Source organism: Lipotes vexillifer, unplaced genomic scaffold (genome assembly GCF_000442215.2).
Source record: "Lipotes vexillifer unplaced genomic scaffold, Lipotes_vexillifer_v1.1 scaffold920, whole genome shotgun sequence".
Taxonomy (NCBI): Eukaryota; Metazoa; Chordata; class Mammalia; order Artiodactyla; family Lipotidae; genus Lipotes; species Lipotes vexillifer.
Genome location: NW_006783413.1, coordinates 553,239 through 574,622, shown reverse-complemented (window position 1 = coordinate 574,622; position 21,384 = coordinate 553,239). Strand labels below are relative to the sequence as shown.

Genomic DNA, 21,384 nt, shown 5'->3' with positions numbered 1-21,384 from the left:
GGGCCTCTCACTGCTGTGGCCTCTCCCATTGCGGAGCACGGGCTCCGGACGCACAGGCTCAGTGGCCATGGCTCACGGGCCCAGCCGCTCTGCAGCATGTGGGATCTTCCCGGACCGGGGCACAAACCCATGTGCCCTGCATCGGCAGGCAGACTCTCAACCACTGCGCCACCAGGGAAGCCCCATGTTGCTAGTCTTTTAATTCTATGAGGTCCACTTTGATCCCCGGCCTAGTGCTTTGAACTCAACCTTCCTGACTGAACTTTGTCTGGGCCTGGAACTCCTTGAGTCCCTCAACATTCACCTTTACCCAGACTAAGGTTCCCCTTTTCTTGGAGCTCTCTTGTCAGTCCACTTATTTTTGATCCAACACTGTTTCTAAGACTCCCAGGTTGGGTCCTGTTTTTGGACCCCCCTGAAGAAAGATCTGAGAAATAAAGCACACAATTCTAGAATACAGACTATCTTTACTGCAGGCATAACTCTAAACTTAATGATGTTCAATATATATTAAAAGCTTGGGAAACAATATTTATGGAGAATTGCTTGAAGGATATACAGCTTGTTTGCTTGTTGTTTTGTTTTCTAAGCCAAGGCTCAACAGATGAGCTCTAGAAACTTTGTGAATCTTCTAAAATTGTCTATACCTGTGCATTTTTTCTGGGGACGGGTCCTAAGCTTTTAAAAGATTCTTAATATGCTTTGTTATTTTAAAAAAAGAAGAGCTGAGAATCTTTCTCTATGTACTCTAAAACTTGTTGTTCCTTGGATTGAGACAGATCATCAAAGCCTTACCTCAATCGAATTGTTCTGCCCCAAGCTCAGAATGGCTTTTACTGAACAATGCTTTGGCAGTATGCCAACAGCCTACATTAAAGGACATTAAAGGAAAACAGCTTCGGCCCTAAAAATGTGTTTAGGTAAATACTACAGATTCTGATAAAGACAGAGAGCAAGACAAAGATGGGCATAGATCTGCCTGGATATCTCAAGATCTTAACCAGATAGGATGTCTGTAAAGGCACAAATGTGCCGATGTCACCATGAGACAAGAACAGATTATGAACAGGCCAAGAAGGGTAAAATTCCCTACGGAAGAATTATGGTCAAATCAAACACCAGTACTTAAAGGTCCTTCCTTCATAAACTCAAGCATGGGATTTGGAGAGCCACCAGTGCAGACATTAGTGGCAATATGTGGGTAAATGTATATAACATCTTGCATATACACTGAGTATACATAAGTTTAAAAAGAGTTTAAACTACATAAGGTTTCATGTGAAATTTTTAACAACTCTCCCTTCTCAATCTCAGGTTAGTTCTCTTTTATATAACCCTCATATTCCTCTATTTAGCTAAAATCCATCCATCCATCTTTCAAAGCTCAGCTTTTAAAATTATAACAACAAATGTAGTTCAAGTGGAACTGATTTTATTTTACTAAACCCAAAGCAACCTCCTCTCCTCCTCAAACACACACGCTCTTTGGAAATCCCATCACTCTTTCACTGTTTTTCAAATTCTTTAAAAGCATGTATGTGCACAACAAATTATGAGAGGTTTTCCTTCTGTTGGCGAGAACCCTCCCACACAATAATCAATAGTTATTTGGTTGAAATTATGTGAAGAGTTTAGTTCCAGACCTTGGTAGAAAGTCCAAGCTTTCTCCAAAATAGCCATAGTAGAAACTAATATTAATATGATAAATTATCATACTAAGGATGCAAAGTATATGGCCTGGGATTGAAGAAATTAGTTATTAAGTTGGACCTCTATAAGAGAAACAAGTTCAACAAGACCCTTTTGATCATCTTACCTTAAGCTCACATGGAAAAAGGAAGAATGTTAGGAGGAATACTCAAATCATGATTCATCTTATATAATATCAATAATCCCAATTAATTCCGTTAGCCCAGTGAAAGTCTCTGTTGGACTATTCCTATTTCCCCTTGAAAGTTCACGGACGAAAAACACTCTCACACCTTTAGCTTTTCCTAAAGACACTTCCACCATGGTTATCATAGCAGACCTTTCGCTTTCTCTCTTAAATACCTTCAAAATTAAAGCACTTACCTGTCTGCCTCAAGTCTTTAGGTAGAACATCCCTCTCATTGCCCTCTGTGAATTAACACCATCAGTGGTTATAACCAAAGACTTTCTATAATAATTTCAACTTTATAATTTTTTTCCTCCCACCTTTGCAGCAAAAAAAGTCTCAAGCCAGGTCAGAGGGAAGTCAAGTCTGAGTCTTGCACTAAGAAGTTTCTTGGAAATCTAAAATTGTAAGAAACTTCTTGGTGAGCTTCAGTTCAATCCTATGAATGCTCTGAGAGTACAAGCTGTCAATTTCCTGGCTTTGTGGGTAGAACATGGTACAGTATAGTACTAAGCAAACACTATTATTGATTGTTGAAGTTGGGATATCTCAGCAGATATGAACTGAGCACTTACCTGAAATAAAAGGTTTATGTATTTCATCTCAGAGAAACATCACCTAAGAATAAAACAAAAACTCCTTGTCAGCTCAGGCCTTGCTGATATAATAATACCTACACAATTTATCAAAATTTACTGTGTGCTGGACACTTTACTACATGCTTTACGTAGATCATCTTGTTCAATTTTCACTAACATCTGGGCCTAAAAAGAGGATATTATTCTTTTTCACAGATGAAAAACCTGAGGCTTAAGAAGGTTAAGTGACTTGCTCAGGGCCATACAATCAGAGAGTGGTGGAGTCACAGTGATAGAGATTTGAATCCCTATATGCCTGACTCCTCTTGACCATGATTCTGTAACATCCCTCTTATAGATTTGGCCCCAGATGAAGAGGTGCTTGTCAAGTGGGCATCTATGGCAGTAACTGAGAACTGTGGTCAAATACATGATTCAGAAGGAGTATAATTTAAAGCCTTGAATGCCCAGATGCTCCTCTTTGATAGAGATGGCACTGAGCTCAGGATGAAATCCACTGTTCTACTATGTCCACAGATTTCATCATCCATTATTTCGTGAAGCCTTAGGAGTTCTATAATGGGATAGGAGAAAAAGGAATTGGTAGTCAGAGCTTAAAGTCCTAAAAAAGTGACTGCAGAAGCCCTACTGGTATGTGTTTTCTAACCTGGACTCTTGTGTAAAATTTTTATCTGAATAGATGGCTTTGCTAATTTAAAATAATAAAACCTTGGTTCCACAAGGGGAGTTTTTAAAAAATCTCGAGACCCAGCATGCATCCCAGACCAACTAGATCAAGTTTATGCGAGTTGCAATTTTCAGTGTCAGGTGATTCTAATATATCGCCAAAGCTGGGAACCGCTGCAATAACCTGATCTGCACTTCCTCATTTGAGATAAAAGAATAAGACCCAAAGAACTTAAAGGAGATCAGGACCAGAACCAGTATCTCTTGACTGCTAGCTCTCCACGCTGTATTGTTCGCTCTCCTCAATCCAGAATGAACCAACTGTTCCTCTAAGGTATAGAGCGCACAAACCAAAATTCTTATGTAACTTCATATTATCAGAGCTCTCTGTACCTTTAAAGAGTATTTCATATACATTCTCTCTTTAGATTCTTATACAGGGGAAGTAGGCAGGGCAAAACTTACATGTTTTAGAAATGAGAAAATCAAAGGTCAATTATGTTAACTCACAGTAGCTTAAAGATAGTGGCAGAATTTAAATTTTTATATTCTAACTCCTGGATTAAGTAAATTAAATTTGGCAAGTGTTTATTGAGTGCCTAGTACGTGTTAGTTAAGACATGGTCAAAGACGCAAAAATAAGACATCATCCATGCCCTCAATTAGTGTACAATCTTCTTGGAAAGACAGAGACAACTAAAATACTGCACTGCCTTCACAGCAAGATCTTTTTTGACCCACCTCCTAGAGTAATGGAAATAAAAACAAAAATAAACAAATGGGAAGATGGTTTTTTGGGGACCCTAGTCCGCCATCTCCTTGGTCTGCCGGCTTTCTGAATAAAGTTGTATTCCTTGCCTCAACACCTTGTCTCCAATTCATTGGCCTGTTGTGCGGCGAGCAGAGTGAACTTTGACTTGGTAACACACAGAGCAGTTCAATCCACGCTTTTATTTCTAAACGTGGCCATGGCCAAGCAGTAAGCAAAGAACCTTCCAGGTAAAAGACCTACTGCTGAGGAAACCGTCAAGATGGTGGAGGAGTGAGACGTGGAGATCACCTTCCTCCCCACAAATACATCAGAAATACATCTACATGTGGAACAACTCCTACAGAACACCTACTGAGTGCTGGCAGAAGACCTCAGACCTCCCAAAAGGCAAGAAACTCCCCACATACATGGGTAGGGCAGAAGAAAAAACAGAGACCAAAGAATAGGGATGGAACCTGTACCTCGGGTAGGTAGCTGTGAAGGAGGAAAAATTTCCACACACTAGGAAGCCCCTTCACTGGCGGAGACGGGGGTGGCGGGGGGGAAGCTTCGGAGCCACGGAGGGGAGCACAGCCACAGGGGTGCGGAGGGCAAAGCGGAGAGATTCGCGCACAGCGGATCGGTGCCAACGAGCACTCACCAGCCTGAGAGGCTTGTCTGCTCACCTGCCGGGGCTGGTGGGGTCTGGGAGCTGAGGTTCGGACTTTGGAGGTCAGGCCCCAGGGAGAGGACTGGGGTTGGCTGCGTGAACAGAGCCTGAAGGGGGCCAGTGCGCCACAGCTAGCCGGGAGGGAGTCCAGGAGAGTCTGGACCTGCCGAGGTGGCAAGAGACCATTGTTTTGGGGTGCGCGAGGACGGGATTCAGAGCACCGCCTAAACGAGCTCCAGAGATGGGCGTGAGCCGCGGCTATCAGCACAGACACCAGAGACGGGCACGAAATGCTAAGGCTGCCGCTGCAGCCACCAAGAAGCCTGTGAGTGAGCACAGGTCACTATCCACACCTCCCCTCCTGGGAGCCTGTGCAGCCCGCCACTGCCAGGGTCCCGTGATCCAGGGACAACTTCCCCGGGAGAACACACAGCGCGCCTCAGGCTGTTGCAACGTCACGCTGGCCTCTGCCGCCGCAGGCTTGTCCCGCATTCCGTACCCCTCCCTCCCCCCGACCTTAGTAAGCCAGAGCCCCTGAATCAGCTGCTCCTTTAACCCCCTTCTGTCTGAGTGAAGAACAAAAGCCCTCAGGCGACCTACACGCAGAGGTGAGTCCAAATCCAAAGCTGAACCCCGGGAGCTGTGCGAACAAAGAAAAGAAAGGGAAACCTCTCCCAGCAGCCTCAGGAGCAGCAGATTAAATCTCCACAATCAACTTGACGTACACTGCTGCTCTGGAATACCTGAACAGATAACAAATCATCCCAAAATTCAGGCGGTGGACTTTGGGAGCAACTGTAGACTTGGGGGTTGCTTTCTGCATCTAATTTGTTTCTGGTTTTATGTTTATTTTAGTTTACTATTTAGAGTTTATTATCATTGATAGATTTGTTTATTGATTTGGTTGCTCTCTTCCTTATTTATTTATATATATATATATATATTCCTTTTTCTCTTTTTGTGAGTGTGTATGTGTATGCCTCTTTTTGTGATTTTGTCTGTATAGCTTTGCTTTTACCATTTGTCCTGTTCTGTCTGCCCTGTTTTTTTTTTTTTTTAGTATAGTTTTTACTGCTTGTTATCATTGGTGGATTCATTTTTTGGTTTGGTTGTTCTTTCTTTCTTTTTTTCTTACTTTAAAATTTTTTTTATTTTTAATAATTAAAAAAAAATTTTATTTTATTAACTTTATTTTCTTCCTTCCTTCCTCCCTCCCTCTCTCTCTTTCTCTCTCCCTTTCTTTCCTTCCTTCTTTCTTTCTTTTCTTTTCTTTCTTTCTTTCTCTCTACCTTTTCTTCTGAGCTGTGTGGCTGACACAGTCTTGGTGCTCTGGCCAGGTGTCAGGCCTCAGCCTGTGAGGTGGGAGAGCCAAGTTCAGGACACTGGGCCACCAGAGACCTCCCAGCTCCACATCACATCAAATGGTGAAAGCTCCCCCAGAGATCTCCATCTCAATGCTAAGACCCAGCTCCACTCAACGACCAGAAAGCTACAGTGCTGGACACCCTATGCCAAACAATTAACAAGACAGGAACACAACCCTACGCATTAGCAGAGAGGCTGCCTAAAATCATAATAAGGTCACAGACACCACAAAACACACCACAGGATGCAGTCCTGCCCACCAGAAAGACAAGACCCAGCCTCATCCACCAGAACACAGGCACCAGTCCTCTCCACCAGGAAGCCTACACAACCCACTAAAACAACCTCACCCACTGGGGACAGATACCAAAAACAACGGGAACTACGAACCTGCAGCCTGCGAAAAGGAGACCCCAAACACAGTACGTTAAGCAAAATGAGAAGACAGGGAAACACACAGCAGATGAAGGAGCAAAGTAAAACCCCACCACACCAAACAAATGAAAAGGAAATAGACAGTCTACCTGAAAAAGAATTCACATTAATGACAGTACAGATGATCCAAAATCTTGTAAATAGAATGGAGAAAATACAAGAAATGTTTAATAAGGACCTAGAAGAATGAAAGAGCACACAAACAATGATGAACAACACAATAAATGAAATTAAAAATTCTCTACAAGGAATCAATAGCAGAATAACTGAGGAAGCAGAACAGATAAGTGACCTGGAAGATTAAATAGTGGAAATAACTACTGCAGAGAAGAATAAAGAAAAAAGAATGAAAAGAACTGAGGACAGTCTCAGAGACCTCTGGGACAACATTGAACACACCAATATTCGAATTACAGGGATCCCAGGAGAAGAAGAGAAAAAGAAAGGGGCTGAGAAAATATTTGAAGCGATTGTAGTCAAAAACTTCCCTAACATGGGAAAGGAAATAGTCAATCAAGTCGAGTAAGCGCAGACAGTGCCATACAGGATAAATCCAAGGAGAAACACACCAAGACACATATTTATCAAACTATCAACAATTAAATACAAAGAAAAAATATTAAAAGCAGCAAGGGAAAAACAACAAATAACATACAAGGGAACTCCCATAATGTTAATAGCTGATTTCTCAGCAGAAACTCTACAAGCCAGAAGGGAGTGGCAGGACATATTTAAAGTGATGAAAGGGAAAAACCTACAACCAAGATTACTCTACCCAGCAAGCAGCTCATTCAGATTCAACAGAGATAATAAAACCTTTACAGAGAAGCAAAAGCTAACAGAATTCAGCACCACCAAACCAGCTTTACAGCAAATGCTAAAGGAACTTCTCTAGACAGGAAACACAAGAGATGGAAAAGACCTACAATAACAAACCTAAAACAATTAAGAAAATGGTATTGGGAACATACATATTGATAACTACCTTAAATGTAAATGGATTAAATGCTCCAACCAAAATACACAGACTGCCTGAATGGATATAAAAACTAGACCGTATATATGCTGTCTACAAGAGATCCACTTCAGACCTAGGGACACATACAGACTGAAAGTGAGGGGATGGAAAAAGATACTCCATGCAAATGGAAATCAAAAGAAAGCTGGAGTAGCAATTCTCATATCAGACAAAATAGACTTTAAAATAAAGACTATTACAAGAGACAAAGAAGGACACTACATAATAAGCAAGGGATCAATCCAAGAAGAAGATATAACAATTGTAAATATTTATGCACCCAACATAGGAGCACCTCAATATATAAGGAAAATCCTAACAGCCATAAAAGGGGAAATCAACAGTAACACAATCATAGTAGGGGACTTTAACACCCCACTTTCACCAATGGACAGATCATCCAAAATGAAAATAAATAAGGAAACACAAGCTTTAAGTGATACATTAAAAAAGATGGACTTAATTGATATTTATAGGACATTCCATCCAAAAGCAACAGAATACACTTTCTTCTCAAGTGCTCATGGAACATTCTCCAAGATAGATCATATCTTGGGTCACAAATCAAGCCTTGGTAAATTTAAGAAAATTGAAATCGTATTAAGTATATTTTCTGACCACAGTGCTATAAGACTAGATATCAATTACAGGAAAAATTCTGTAAACAATACAAACACATGGAGGCTAAACAATACACTACTAAATAATCAAGAGATCATTGAAGAAATCAAAGAGGAAATCAAAAAATACCTAGAAACAAATGACAATGAAAACACGATGACCCAAAACCTATGGGATGCAGCAAAAGCAGTTCTAAGAGGGAAGTTTACAGCAATACAATCCTACCTCAAAAAACAAGAAACATCTCAAATAAACAACCTAACCTTACACCTAAAGTAATTAGAGAAAGAAGAACAAAAAAACCCCACAGTTAGCAGAAGGAAAGAAATCATAAGGATCAGATCAGAAATAAATGAAAAAGAAATGAAGGAAACAGTAGCAAAGATCAATAAAACTAAAAGTTGGTTCCTTGAGAAGATAAAGAAAATTGATAAACCATTAGCTAGACTCATCAAGAAAAAAAGGGAGAAGACTCAAATCAATAGAATTAGAAATGAAAAAGGAGAAGTAACAACTGACACTGCAGAAATACAAAGGATCATGAGAGATTACTACAAGCAACTATATGCCAATAAAATGGACAACCTGGAAGAAATGGACAAATTCTTAGAAAAGCACAACCTTCTGAGACTGAACCAGGAAGAAATAGAAAACATAAACAGACCAATCACAAGTACTGAAATTCAGACTGATTAAAAATCTTCCAACAAACAAAAGCCCAGGACCAGATGGCTTCACAGACAAATTCTATCAAACATTTAGAGAAGACCTAACATGTATCCTTCTTAAACTCTTCCAAAATATAGCAGAGGGAGGAACACTCCCAAACTCATTCTAGGAGGCCACCATCACCCTGATACCAAAACCAGACAAAGATGTCACAAAGAAAGAAAACTACAGGCCAATATCACTGATGAACATAGATGCAAAAATCCTCAACAAAATACTAGCAAACAGAATCCAACAGCACAATAAAAGAATCATACACCATGATCAAGTGGGGTTTATCCCAGGAATGCAAGGATTCATCAATATATGCAAATCTATCAATGTGATAAACCACATTAACAAATTGAAGGAGAAAAACCATATGATCCTCTCAATAGATGCAGAGAAAGCTTTTGACAAAATTCAACACCCATTTATGATAAAAACCCTCCAGAGAGTAGGCATAGAGGGAACTTACCTCAACATAATAAAGGCCATATATGACAAACCCACAGCGAACATCATTCTCAATGGTGAAAAACTAAAACCATTTCCTCTAAGATCAGGAAAAAGACAAGGTTGTCCACTCTCACCACTATTATTCAACATAGTTTTGGAAGGTTTAGCCACAGCAATCAGAGAAGAAAAAGAAATAAAAGGAATCCAAATCAGAAAAGAAGTAAAGCTGTCATTGTTTGCAGATGACATGATAGTATACATAGAGAATGTTAAAGATGCTACCAGAAAACTACCAGAGCTAATCAATGAATTTGGTAAAGTTGCAGGATACAAAATTAATGCACAGAAATCTCTTGCATTCCTATACACTAATGAAGAAAAATCTGAAACAGAAATTTAGGAAACACTCCCATTTACCATTGCAACAAAAAGAATAAAATATCTAGGAATAAACCTACCTAAGGAGACAAAAGACCTGTATGCAGAAAATTATAAGACACTGATGAAAGAAATTAAAGATGATACAAACAGATGGAGAGATATACCATGTTCTTGGATTGGAAGAATCAACATTGTGAAAATGACTCTACTACCCAAAGCAATCTATAGATTCAATGCAATCCCTATCAAACTACCACTGGCATTTTTCACAGAACTAGAACAAAAAATTTCACAATTTGTATGGAAACACAAAAGACCCCGAATAGCCAAAGCAATCTTGAGAACAAAAAATGGAGCTGGAGGAATCAGGCTGCCTGACTTCAGACTATACTACAAAGCTACAGTAATCAAGACAGTATGGTACTGGCACAAAAACAGAAATATACATCAATGGAACAGGATAGAAAGCCCAGAGATAAACCCACACACCTATGGTCAACTAATCTATGACAAAGGAGGCAAGGATATACAATGGAGAAAAGACAGCCTCTTCAATAAGTGGTGCTGGGTAAACTGGACAGCTACATGTTAAAGAATGAAATTAGAACACTTCCTAACACCATACAGGAAAATAAACTCAAAATGGATTAGAGACCTAAATGTAAGGCCAGACACTATAAAACTCTTAGAGACAAACATTGGCAGAACACTCTAGGACATAAATCACAGCAAGATCCTTTTTGACCCACCTCCTTGAGAAATGGAAATAAAAACAAAAATAAACAAATGGAACCTAATGAAACTTAAAACCTTTTGCACAGCAAAGGATATCATAAACCAGATGAAAACCCTCAGACAACCCTGAGGATGGGAGAAATTATTTGCAAATGAAGCAACTGACAAAGGATTAATCTACAAAATTTACAAGCAACTCATGCAGCTCAATAACAAAAAAATAAACAATGCAATCCAAAAATGGGCAGAAGACCTAAACAGACATTTCTCCAAAGAAGATATACAGATTGCCAACAAACACATGAAAGGATGCTCAACATCACTAATCATTAGAGAAATGTAAATCACAACTACAATGAGGTATCACCTCACAGTCAGAATGGCCATCAACAAAAAAAATCTAGAAACAATAAATGCTGGAGAGGGTGTGGAGAAAAGGGAACCCTCTTGCACTGTTGGTGGGAATGTAAATTGATACAGCCACTATGGAGAACAGTATGGAGGTTCCTTAAAAGACTAAAAATAGAACTACCATACCACTCAGCAATCCCACTACTGGGCATATACCCTGAGAAAACCATAATTCAAAAAGAGTCATGTACCACAATGTTCATTGCAGCTCTATTTACAATAGCCAGGACATGGAAGCAACCTAAGTGGCCATTGACAGATGAATGGATAAAGAAGATGTGGTATATATATACAATGGAATATTACTCAGCCATAAAAAAGAAATGAAATTGAGTTTTTTTTAGTGAGGTGGTTGGACCTAGGGTCTGTCATACAGAGTGAAGTAAGTCAAAAAGAGAAAAAGAAATACCGTATGCTAACACATATATATGGAATCTAAAAAAAAAAAAAGAAAAAAGAAAGGTTCTGAAGAACCCAGGGGCAGGACAGGAATAAAGACGCAGACATAGAGAATGGACTTGAGGACATGGGGAGGGGGAAGGGTAAGTTGGGATGAAGTGAGAGAGTGGCATGGACGTATATACACTACGAAATGTAAAATAGCTAGCAAGAAGCAGCCACATAGCACAGGGAGATCAGCTCAGTGCTTTGTGACCACCTAGAGGGGTGGGATAGGGAGGGTGGGAAGGAGACACAAGAGGGAGGAGATATGGGGATATATGTATATGTATAGCTGATTCACTTTGTTATAAAGCAGAAACTAACACACCACTGAAAGGCAATTATACTGCAATAAAGATGTTAAAAACAAAACCAAAAACAAATGGGACCTAATGAAACTTAAAAGCTTTTGAACATCAAAGGAAACTATAAACAAGAGGAAAAGACAACCCTCAGAATTGGAGAAAATATTCGCAAACAAGTCAAGGGACAAAGGATTAATCTCCAAAATGCATAAATATCTCATGCAGCTCAATATTAAAAAAACAAACAACCCAGTTAAAAAATGGGCAGAACAGACTTCACTGGTGGTCCAGTGGTTAAGAATCTGCCTGCCAATGCAGGTGCACATGGGTTCGATCCCTGGTCCAGGAAGATCCCACATGCTGCAGAGCAGCTAAGCCTGTGCACCACAACTACTGAGCCTGTGCTCTAGAGCCCACGAGCCACAACTACTGAGACTGAGTGCCACAACTACTGAAGCCGACGCGCCTCGAGCCCATGCTCCGCAACAAGAGAAGCCACCGCAATGAGCCCATGCACCGCAATAAACAGTAGCCCTTGCTCACCGCAACTAGAGAAAGCTTGCACACAGCAAGAAGACTCGACGCAGCCAAAAATAAATAAATAAATAGTTTTTTTTAAAAAAAAAAGGGCGGGGGCTTCCCTGGTGGCACAGTGGTTGAGAGTCCATCTGCCAATGCAGGGGACACGGGTTCATACCCCGGTCCGGCAAGATCCCACATGCTGCAGAGCGGCTGGGCCCGTAAGCCGTGGCCGCTGAGCCTGTGCGTGCGGAGCCTGTGCTCCGCAACGGGAGAGGCCACAACAGTGAGAGGCCCGCCTACCGCAGAAAAAAAAAAAAAAGGGCAGAAGACCTAAATAGACATTTCTCCAGAGAAGACATACAGATGGCCAAGAAGCACATCAAAGAATGCTCAACATCACTAATTATTAGAGAAATGCAAATCAAAACTACAGTGAGGTATCACCTCACACCAGTTAGAATGGACATCATCAGAAAATCTACAAACAACGAATGCTGGAGAGGGTGTGGAGAAAAGGGAACCCTCTTACACTGTTGGTGGGAATATAAATTGATACAGCTACTATGGAGAACAGTATGGAGGTTCCTTCAAAAACTAAAAATAGAATTACCATATGACCCAGCAATCCCACTACTGGGTATATACCCAGAGAAAGCTGTAATTCAAAAAGACACATGCACCCTAATGTTCACTGCAGCTCTATTTACAAGAGCCAGGTCATGGAAACAACCTAAATGTCCACAGACAGACGAATGGATAAAGATGTGGTACATATATACAATGGAATATTACTCCGCCATAAAAGGGAATGGAATTGGTCATTTGTAGAGACGTGGATGGACCTAGAGACTGTCATACAGAGTGAAGTAACTCAGACAGAGAAAAATGAATATCGTATATTAACGCATATATGTGGAATCTAGAAAAATGGTACAGGTGAACTGGTTTGCAAGGCAGAAATAGAGACACAGTTGTAGAGAACAAACGTATGGACACCAAGGGGGGAAAGTGGGTGTGGAGGGGCAATGGTGGTGGGATGAATTGGGAGATTGGGATTGACATATATACACTAATGTGTATAAAATAGATAACTAATAAGAACCTGCTATATAAAACTAAATAAAATTCAAAACAAAACAAACAAATAAACTGTCTGACTTAACCCTTGGAATAGCTGAAACGGAAAACCTTCCTTGATTGGCCTTGATGACAAAGTCCAATTCTCTTCAAATTCAGTCTGTGGCTTCTAATTTCTTCCTGACTGTGGCTATTAATTCTAGGGAACATAAGGGATTTGAATATAGCTACTGCATCTCTAGGCAAGGCCATGTAGCTGAAAATTCCTTGATACGGGTAGAGAAGAAAAAATGGTGCAATTTCAGTGAGATTCATTTCATACTCTCCAAAGCCAAGGACATGACTCAGCAGAAGACTGGGAGATTCCAAGACAAGGGACTAGATGGATAAGAAAAGGTATTCACAGAAATAATATTTTCTTTTCCACAGCATTTAGGTAACTGGACAGTTTACAACTTATGTTGTTGAAGATAACTACTGCACACTAAAGGGGAAAATAGCATGTAGGAAATCATATTTGTGTCTGTGATTCAGGATGATAGAGAAGGTCACAGATGGACAAGAGTACTCAAAAAAAACCTTTTCATGAGGAATTCATCAGACACTGCAAAATGCTGCCATGCAGATTTTATTATATAAAAGATAATAAGAAAATCAGGAACCCATGTTTTATTTATGGACTGAAAAAATTGGCCAGGAATAGTCCATCACAGTTTTTCTCAAATTTTAATATGCATCAGAATCACCTGGAGGCTGGGTCCCTTTCTCCCCCTCCCTCCGCCCCTGCCCAGAGTTTCTGATTTAGCAGGTCTGTCATGGTGCCCAAGAATTTATATTTCTTACAAATACAGGTGATGCTGATGTTGTTGCTTCAGGTCTAATACTTTGAGAACTGCTAGATTATCATAAGGTCCACCTTATACTGGATACACACACACTTGTTGCAAATTATGGCAATTTAGTTAACTCTCTATTGTTGACTTTGGAAATGATACTCTCCCCACCAACCTAATAGCCAAAAATAAGACTACTCAGGAAGAAGTTATAGCTAGTCAGGTAAGGAGACAATCTATTTTACAGCACAAATATATGTGTTTGGGCATTTGACAGAGGCAACCAATGAGGTACATCTAGCAAGTAGGAAACAACATTGCCTTTAAAAGCCTTTACCTATCTTGAGGCAGACATGAATTTTGTTTCTTGTACTCAAAAAGAACACCCTTTGGATCTCTCTGTACCTTACACATTACCCAGAGTCCCATTCTCATTCTTCTTTTCTCACTCTTCACTTTCCCTGAGTTTTCTTACCCACCCCATGGCCTCATTAAAAAAAAAAAAATCTATATATCTATATCTATATATCTGTCTGTCTGTCTGTCAGTGGTTAGTAACTTTGTTCAGGTTAAGAAATTCCTTTGAGGGTTTCCCTGGTCATGCAGAAGTTAAGAATCCGCCTGCCAATGCAGGGGACACGGGTTCAAGCCCTGGTCCAGGAAGATCCCACATGCCGCGGAGCAACTAAGCCCGGGCGCCGCAACTACTAAGCCTGCCTGCGCTCTAGAGCCTGCGAGCCACAACTACTGAAGCCCGTGCGCCTAGAGCCCATGCTCCGCAACAAGAGAAGCCACCGCAATGAGAAGCCTGCTCACCGCAACTAGAGAAAGCCTGCTTGCAGCAATGAAGACCCAACACAGCCAACAATTTAAAAAATAAAATAAATTTATTTAAAAAAAGAAATTCCTTTGGGAATTTAATTAATGCTATAGACACTTCATAAAAATAAACATATATATGTATACATATACATTTTATATCCAATTCAAGACATTCAGAGATTCTCACTCAAGTCCATAGGCCCCAGGTTGAGAATCCCTACTTGTATGCTAATGTTTCAAAAATGTGTATCTTCAGCCTGAATTTTTATTCTGAGCTTCAGGAGTACATATCCAAATATCTACTTAACATCTGTATTTGGATGTCACACAATTGCCTCAAAATCTACATTTATTGAGGAGTGACTGTTTAATAGGGATGGGGTTTCCTTTTGGGGTGATGAAGAAATTCTGGAACTGGACAGTAATGATGGTTGTGCAACACTGTGAACATACTTAATGTCACTGAATTGTACACTTTCAAATGGTAAATTTTACATAATGTGCATTTTACAATAAAAAATCTACATCTACAAAACTGAAATTCTCTCTATTCTCCACCTCCCACGCACCCCAAATTTGTGCTTTCTCTTATATTTCCTGTCTTTGAACATGTTACTAGTCTTACCATTTACCTAGTTGCTCAAGACAGAAACCTGAGAGTCATCTCTGAAAATGCTCTCTTTCATTCTCCCACTTACAATTAATCATGAAGTTCTGTACGTTCTTCCTCATTAATAAACATTTAACTTGGAATAGTCCTCTACAACTATCCCCAAAGCTTCTACTTAAGTTCAGGCCACCATCATTAGCCTCACAGTCTCCAGTTTCGTACCTTCCCACCCTCCACCTCAACCCCCCTTCAACTGACTCTTCTTATCTTGCCAGAGTGAGTTATCTTTTTGCTTAAAAACCTACCATTGCCTTCAGGATAAAGTCTAAATTTCTCTTCATGACCTGGCCTCTGCTTACTTCTCTAGTCTTATCTCTCAACATCCTCCTACACAAAGCCAAATGTCTCGTGACATAAGCTACCTGCAATTCCCAGCTCATCACCAACTTTTTTTTTTTTAAGCCAAGTGTCAAGTGCACATACTACTCCAAATTCCTAGAACTTCATTTCCCTCTGTTTAGACCTGGCTAAGTTCTACAGTTAAGATTCAATTTACATCACCTTGCTCAGGAAGCCTTTCAGATGCCCCAAAGATTATGTCTTTACTATGAGCCCCCTTACTGTGAGCTTCTATGTTCACTTGTATCTTAATATTTATACTTTAAGTTGAAGTCATCTGTCTCCTTTAAAGACCACATTATTCTTGAGGGTAGGGACTATATATCAATGTACCTCCAGTACCTAAAACAGTATCCAGCATGTGGTATGTTCTAAATAAATATTTTTGAACGAAGAAGTGATGCCCTAGTGAATAATAGGAACCCTGATATCAGAAGTCGCACAACTTTCCAGTGACTTCCTACCTTACTCTGTTAAAAGCCAAAGTCATTACCATGGGCTCTGACTTCATCTCCTACTATTCTCCCCTTCATTCACTCAGTTCCAGCTACACTTTGAAACCATGACTGGAAAAATATTTCAGCCAAGGAGCCATTTAAGCATGTACAGGAAGGAAGGAACTAAAATATACTGAGTCTCCAGCTTGTATCATGCCCTGTGCCAGGCACTTTCATGTGTCATAACATAGAATCCTCACAATCACTCCGGAACAAAGGCATTGCTCTATTGCCATTTCACAACTAAGGAGACTAAGTCTTACAGTAGATTTCTGAATTTGAACAGAGGGAAAACTTTATTGGAAAGAGTCCATAGTGGTAACTTTTCCTTCCCTAGATACATTTTATGCTGGTTATTCTGTTTGCTGTGCCTCCTCCCAGCCAACTCCCTCTGCCCTGTTCTGGGAAGCTGACCTCTATGAACTACATTACCCAGACTACCTTGCCCCTGGGCTTCTTGAGGGTAGTAGCTGGAGACCAGAGGGCAAGAGGAGAAAGGTTAGGGCATTTATTTCTCTACTTGCATGCTGCCTAGTCTAAGTTCTTGCTCTTGTCAGGCAGTCCGTCTTTCAGATTGTAGTTCTAACTGGGCCCTGGTAACAACACTTCCCTTTCTTTCCCTTGAGGCCTAGGCGTGCTACTGACTCACCACTTTTGGGTTTCACCATTTCTTTCTAGTTTCTGTTAACACTGACCATACCTCTGTAAGTCATCCTTTGGTTAAACTCTTTTCAATTAAATTCTTTTGAACGCACAAACTTTTTCTGCAGGGGCTCTGACTGATACACTAGGAAAACAATAAATGGCATGTTATTCTTCTCCTTTGTTCTTACATTCATTCAGTTTCCAGTATCTACGGTCAAGTCTCCTTCCTCTCCTCTAATCTGAATCTTCCCATCCTTCCATGTCCTCACGGCCTTCTAAGAAGTCTCTCTAAATACTCTATTACCTACAGAGCAACGCTGCTGTTACTGTTATTATGCTGAATCTCGTGTGACATTAGCACTCTGTTGTCCTTGTAGTTCTAAGACTGTTTAGCTTTGTTAGTCTGACCTTCCTGGCAGGCCAATAAACTCATTAGGGGTAGGGAACTTTAGCAATTATAATCTCCAAACAAACATATTTTAGCTTGAAAGAACCTCAGAGTTTACCTTGTCTAACCACCTTATCTTACAGATGGGAAGGTTCAGGCTCACATAGGGAAAGACTCTCTCACAGCTGTACAGTGGCAGACTTAAGTTCATCATCTAGGTTCTCCCTATTACTTCACCACGCTGTGGTACTGTGCTGGGTACTCAGTAGGCACTCAACATGCTGATAACCCACTCTTAAATTCATACAAGGGTTTTTGTTTTGTTCAGTGCTAGGCTCCATGCCTAGATGAGTACCTGGCACATATTATGCATTCAGCAAATATTTATTGATTTTGAACCCAGGACACAGCAAGGCAAGTTCCTTGGAAGTTATCAGAGCTCAGAGGATCATTTGTAATAATGACAATAATCCCTTATACATGTACAGTATAGTTTTCAAAGTGTTTTCACATTTAAATAAGCCCATTTGACCCCTCTCAAGTAAACATGGCAGGAATTCATAGTCCATTTAACAGATAGATGCAAGCAACAGCCTCTGAAAAGTTAAAAGTCAAGGTCCCTTGAGAAGTGTGTAGCAGAGTGGAGACTACCGTTCATGTTTTCTGACTCCCACTTCAATACCATCTTCACTACTCCATGTTGCCTCTTCAGCTTAGCCATTCTGCTTCAAGATATGCGAGGTTCATTCATGGAGCTAGTCCAAATATTCACAATGACTAGGTGAGTTATATACTTATGCAAATAGAAATGATTTTGCTTTAAAAAAAATCCACTATTAAAGGTACTTCTATTCTACTTCTGATTAGATACAGCCTGCATAATACCCCCAACTCTCGATACTACAAGGCCTGTTATTTCCCACAGAGAGGAGGGTTACGATCTATGAGTTCTGGAGTGAAGGAGACGGCACTTTTGAGACATCACTTCTGGTACAGACCGGAGCCAGGCCCTTTTAAAACCAGCTGTTCAAAGAGAAACAACGCCTTGTTCTTGGCCTGATCCCACCAGAGAGGAGCTGGCACACGATTTCTTCAAGATCAAATGCACCAGGAAGCTAACTGCAGATATTTTGATTGAATTCTCTTATAAAAAAACACTTTAATACAGATTTCACCCTGGATTTTAGCTACTAGTATGATCTCTTATCCTAATCAGGGCATCACAGAAACCAAAGATAACCTAAACATATATAACATACATCCGACCTCTTTGGATTTCAGTTTCCATTAAGAGCTCAAAATATTGGCACAGAAAATTACCAAAAGTCTTATATCAGGGATCACAAACTCAAGTGTCTAGCACATACCAGGGAAATAATGTAAAGCCCAGAATGACAAAATAAGGAGTAATGGAGTCTATAATGAACTACAGAAAACTAATTTGCTAGTTGCTTCTCAGCTCCAACCACCTGTCACTTTGTGGGAATGTCAGCTAAGAGTTAATAGTTCTTCTGATTATTTCCTCAAAAGCGAGAAATACTCATTTTTAAAACGTAAAAGCTGGTTTTAAAAAGTTAGCTACTGATTCAAATCTGCAAGCCTTTTGTAAGCTAGTCAGCCAGAGTTTGACTTTTCCTTATGAAGCAGGTTTCTTGCTCCATATGATAGAGGAGTGAGAGCAAATGTGCCACTTTCAAGTCAAATATGGCATAGGATTCATGGCTTCCCTCTCAGACAATCTGGATAGTGCTGGAAAAGTGGACAAAACTCCCTAAGTTAACAGGAATGTACCTTAGCTGGAGGTTTTGTGGGCATCTGCTTTATGAGGTAACCAGATAAATGGATGCCCTCTGGGAGGTATCTGGGGGATAAAGATCCCCTTTGCTAGGTATCTGGGCAGGTAAGTCCTCTCTGGAGCATCTAGGAAACCCGTATACTCGAGTATGGGGATGGGGAGTACTGGGAGAACAGTTTACAAGAAAGTATGAAGACGGACAGCTGTTGGGAAGTACACAGAGTGCTAGGAATTGCAAGATAGTATGGGGGTACAGTCTCTCTTCAGTGTTGGGAGGGAAAAGGCGATACCCTCTCCTCGGGCGCCACCTTCGGGCACCTCTTGCTCACCATCGCTCCGCAGCCACCGACTCCAGCGACCGCCATCTTAACGCACCTTTGCGCTCAGGTTTCCCGGAGCCACACGATCCGGGCAGAGTAGAGCCCCGCCTCCGGCCACGCCCCTCCTCCCCAAGCCCGCCTCCAAACACGTCCCCTTTCTCAGAAATCTGCCCCCTCTCCCCCAGCGGTTTGAGGCTCCACCACTTGGGGGTGGGCGGTGGCGGGTGGAGAGCAGGAAGGGACCACTTGTCTAAAACCTATCATTATATAAGGAAGTCATTTCTACAGCTTTCCACACTTTAACAGAATTATCAGACCCCAAAGGCTGCTACAAGATAATTTATTACAGACTAGCCAATAATCTCTTGTAACAATGGCACATACAATAATTTAAAACAGCAAAGATTCCTAGTTTCTTATTTCATGTAATGGCCAATGGACAATGCAGAGTCCTCAGGAAGTCCAAGAGGCTGCTACTGAGGTTATCGAAGGCCCTTCTCTGAGCAAGGGGCCTGGGAAGTCCCCATGACCCTCTGGAAAAAGTTTGTCTCTGACCTCCCAGGGAGTGTTGAGGCCCCCCCCCCTTTCATCCAGCTGGTACAGAGGCATCACGGTCCAAGTTCCTTTTGTAGGGTTGAACGTCTATGAGGGGAACTGCAGCTGACCTAGATGAAGGGGAGTGAGGACAAAGGCTGGATTCTTTCTGCAAGAGGGAGGACCGCCAGAAGGCAGTGGCCATAGGTGAAGAGGACTCTTTCTAGATTGATTTCCACAACTTTTGGCTTTGTTCAGGGCTTTTTCACGAAGAAAATACAGTCCTCTCTCCTGGATCCTTCAACTAGCTCTCAGGTGCATACACTTAAGAAGAGCTTCTCATGTCCTGAAGCATCACTCCTCTTCCTAAAGGAGTGAGGTAGGGGGACTCCTGGGCAGGTGGCGCCTGGTGCTTGGAACCTGGCGCTGGTTCCAAAGAAATTCTGCTCAGGGCTCTGAAGCACCATGGGAAACTGGTTCTACTCATGACAGATAATCTGGGCAAGGGGTTAGCAGAGCTCATTTCTGAAAGGTTTCTGGTTCAGTTTCAATGCCTTGTACTCACTTGAGCTACTCTACCCCAGTAGATTCTGCTCAAGGGACAGGCTGAGTTCTATTCTGTGTGCTCCTGTCCTGGCCATACTCCAATCCAGACCACAGGGCTCAGCAATACTCAAATGATTACTTACCTAATTAGGCAAAAGCTCCAGGCCCTCTCAACTTGTTCTTCTAATGATTGCTATGTACGGATCTAACTGGATAAGGTGTGGTATGGAGAGGGGTAGAGAAGGGTTGTGGGAGTGGAAGAACCTCTGCCAAGAATGGCTGACACTCTCAGAAACGTATACCCCTCTGTGGAAAATCTCCCTGCCTAGTAACCCCCACAGCCCAGCTCCCAGCATCACAGACCTGCTGGGCAGGGACTCATGACCCTTTCTGTTCAAAGCCATACTCACATCACCCCAAACTTTTCCTTAAACGTCCTTAATGGAATGAGTCAGCCTCTTGACTACGAGGACCCTAAGATACACAGTAACTCTCATTAGCCCTGACTTGTGGAACTGGTGCCATCTGGTTGGCACAGGAGCCTAGGTGCTCAGCTCCCCTCCTCCACGGAACGAGACTCCGATTTGAGCTTCACAAACTCTCGGGCCACTTCGTCATTGCTCCTCTGAGACAGAATGCGGAGAATGGTCATGCCTGTCTCATCCATGTGGATCTTCCGGCCCAAGGGGCACCAACAGGCACAGCTGCCCTTGGCTGCCACGTCCCTCAGAGGCATCACAGCCAGCCCCAGAACACGATCCTCCCGGGCAAAGCAGTAATCCTTCACACATATTTGCAACTCATAGGCTTCTGGCCCCTCTTCATTTCCCAGGAGGCTGTGAGCACAGGGTAGATGGAAGGTGGGAGACCAGAGCTGAGGGCATCCTCAAATGAATTCACCCCAGCTGCCATCCAGCCCATCCCTTCTCTCCCCTCTCAATTCTTACCCCCCAGA

General features: G+C 41.5%; 2 protein-coding genes across 3 annotated transcripts in view; both read right to left on the bottom strand.

The window, feature by feature from the left end:
• LOC103075836 (probable phospholipid-transporting ATPase FetA) overlaps positions 1-19,394 on the bottom strand; it is a 112,991-nt gene extending 93,597 nt beyond the window's left edge. Inside the window, exons 1-2 of the mRNA XM_007456019.1 lie at positions 19,320-19,394; positions 19,172-19,232 (exon numbers count right to left, since the gene is read on the bottom strand). Coding sequence (XP_007456081.1) covers positions 19,172-19,232; positions 19,320-19,394 — 136 coding nt within the window. The remainder of the gene's footprint in view (positions 1-19,171; positions 19,233-19,319) is intronic.
• Positions 19,395-19,675: 281 nt separating this feature from the next.
• Positions 19,676-21,384, bottom strand: part of UNC13B (unc-13 homolog B) — a 235,235-nt gene continuing 233,526 nt past the window's right edge. Inside the window, exon 39 of one of the 2 annotated variants that reach the window (XM_007455955.1) lies at positions 19,676-21,265. In XM_007455955.1, the coding sequence (XP_007456017.1) occupies positions 20,980-21,265 (286 nt within the window). In that variant the 3' untranslated portion in view covers positions 19,676-20,979. The remainder of the gene's footprint in view (positions 21,266-21,384) is intronic. The other variant, XM_007455954.1, reaches the window with a different exon arrangement.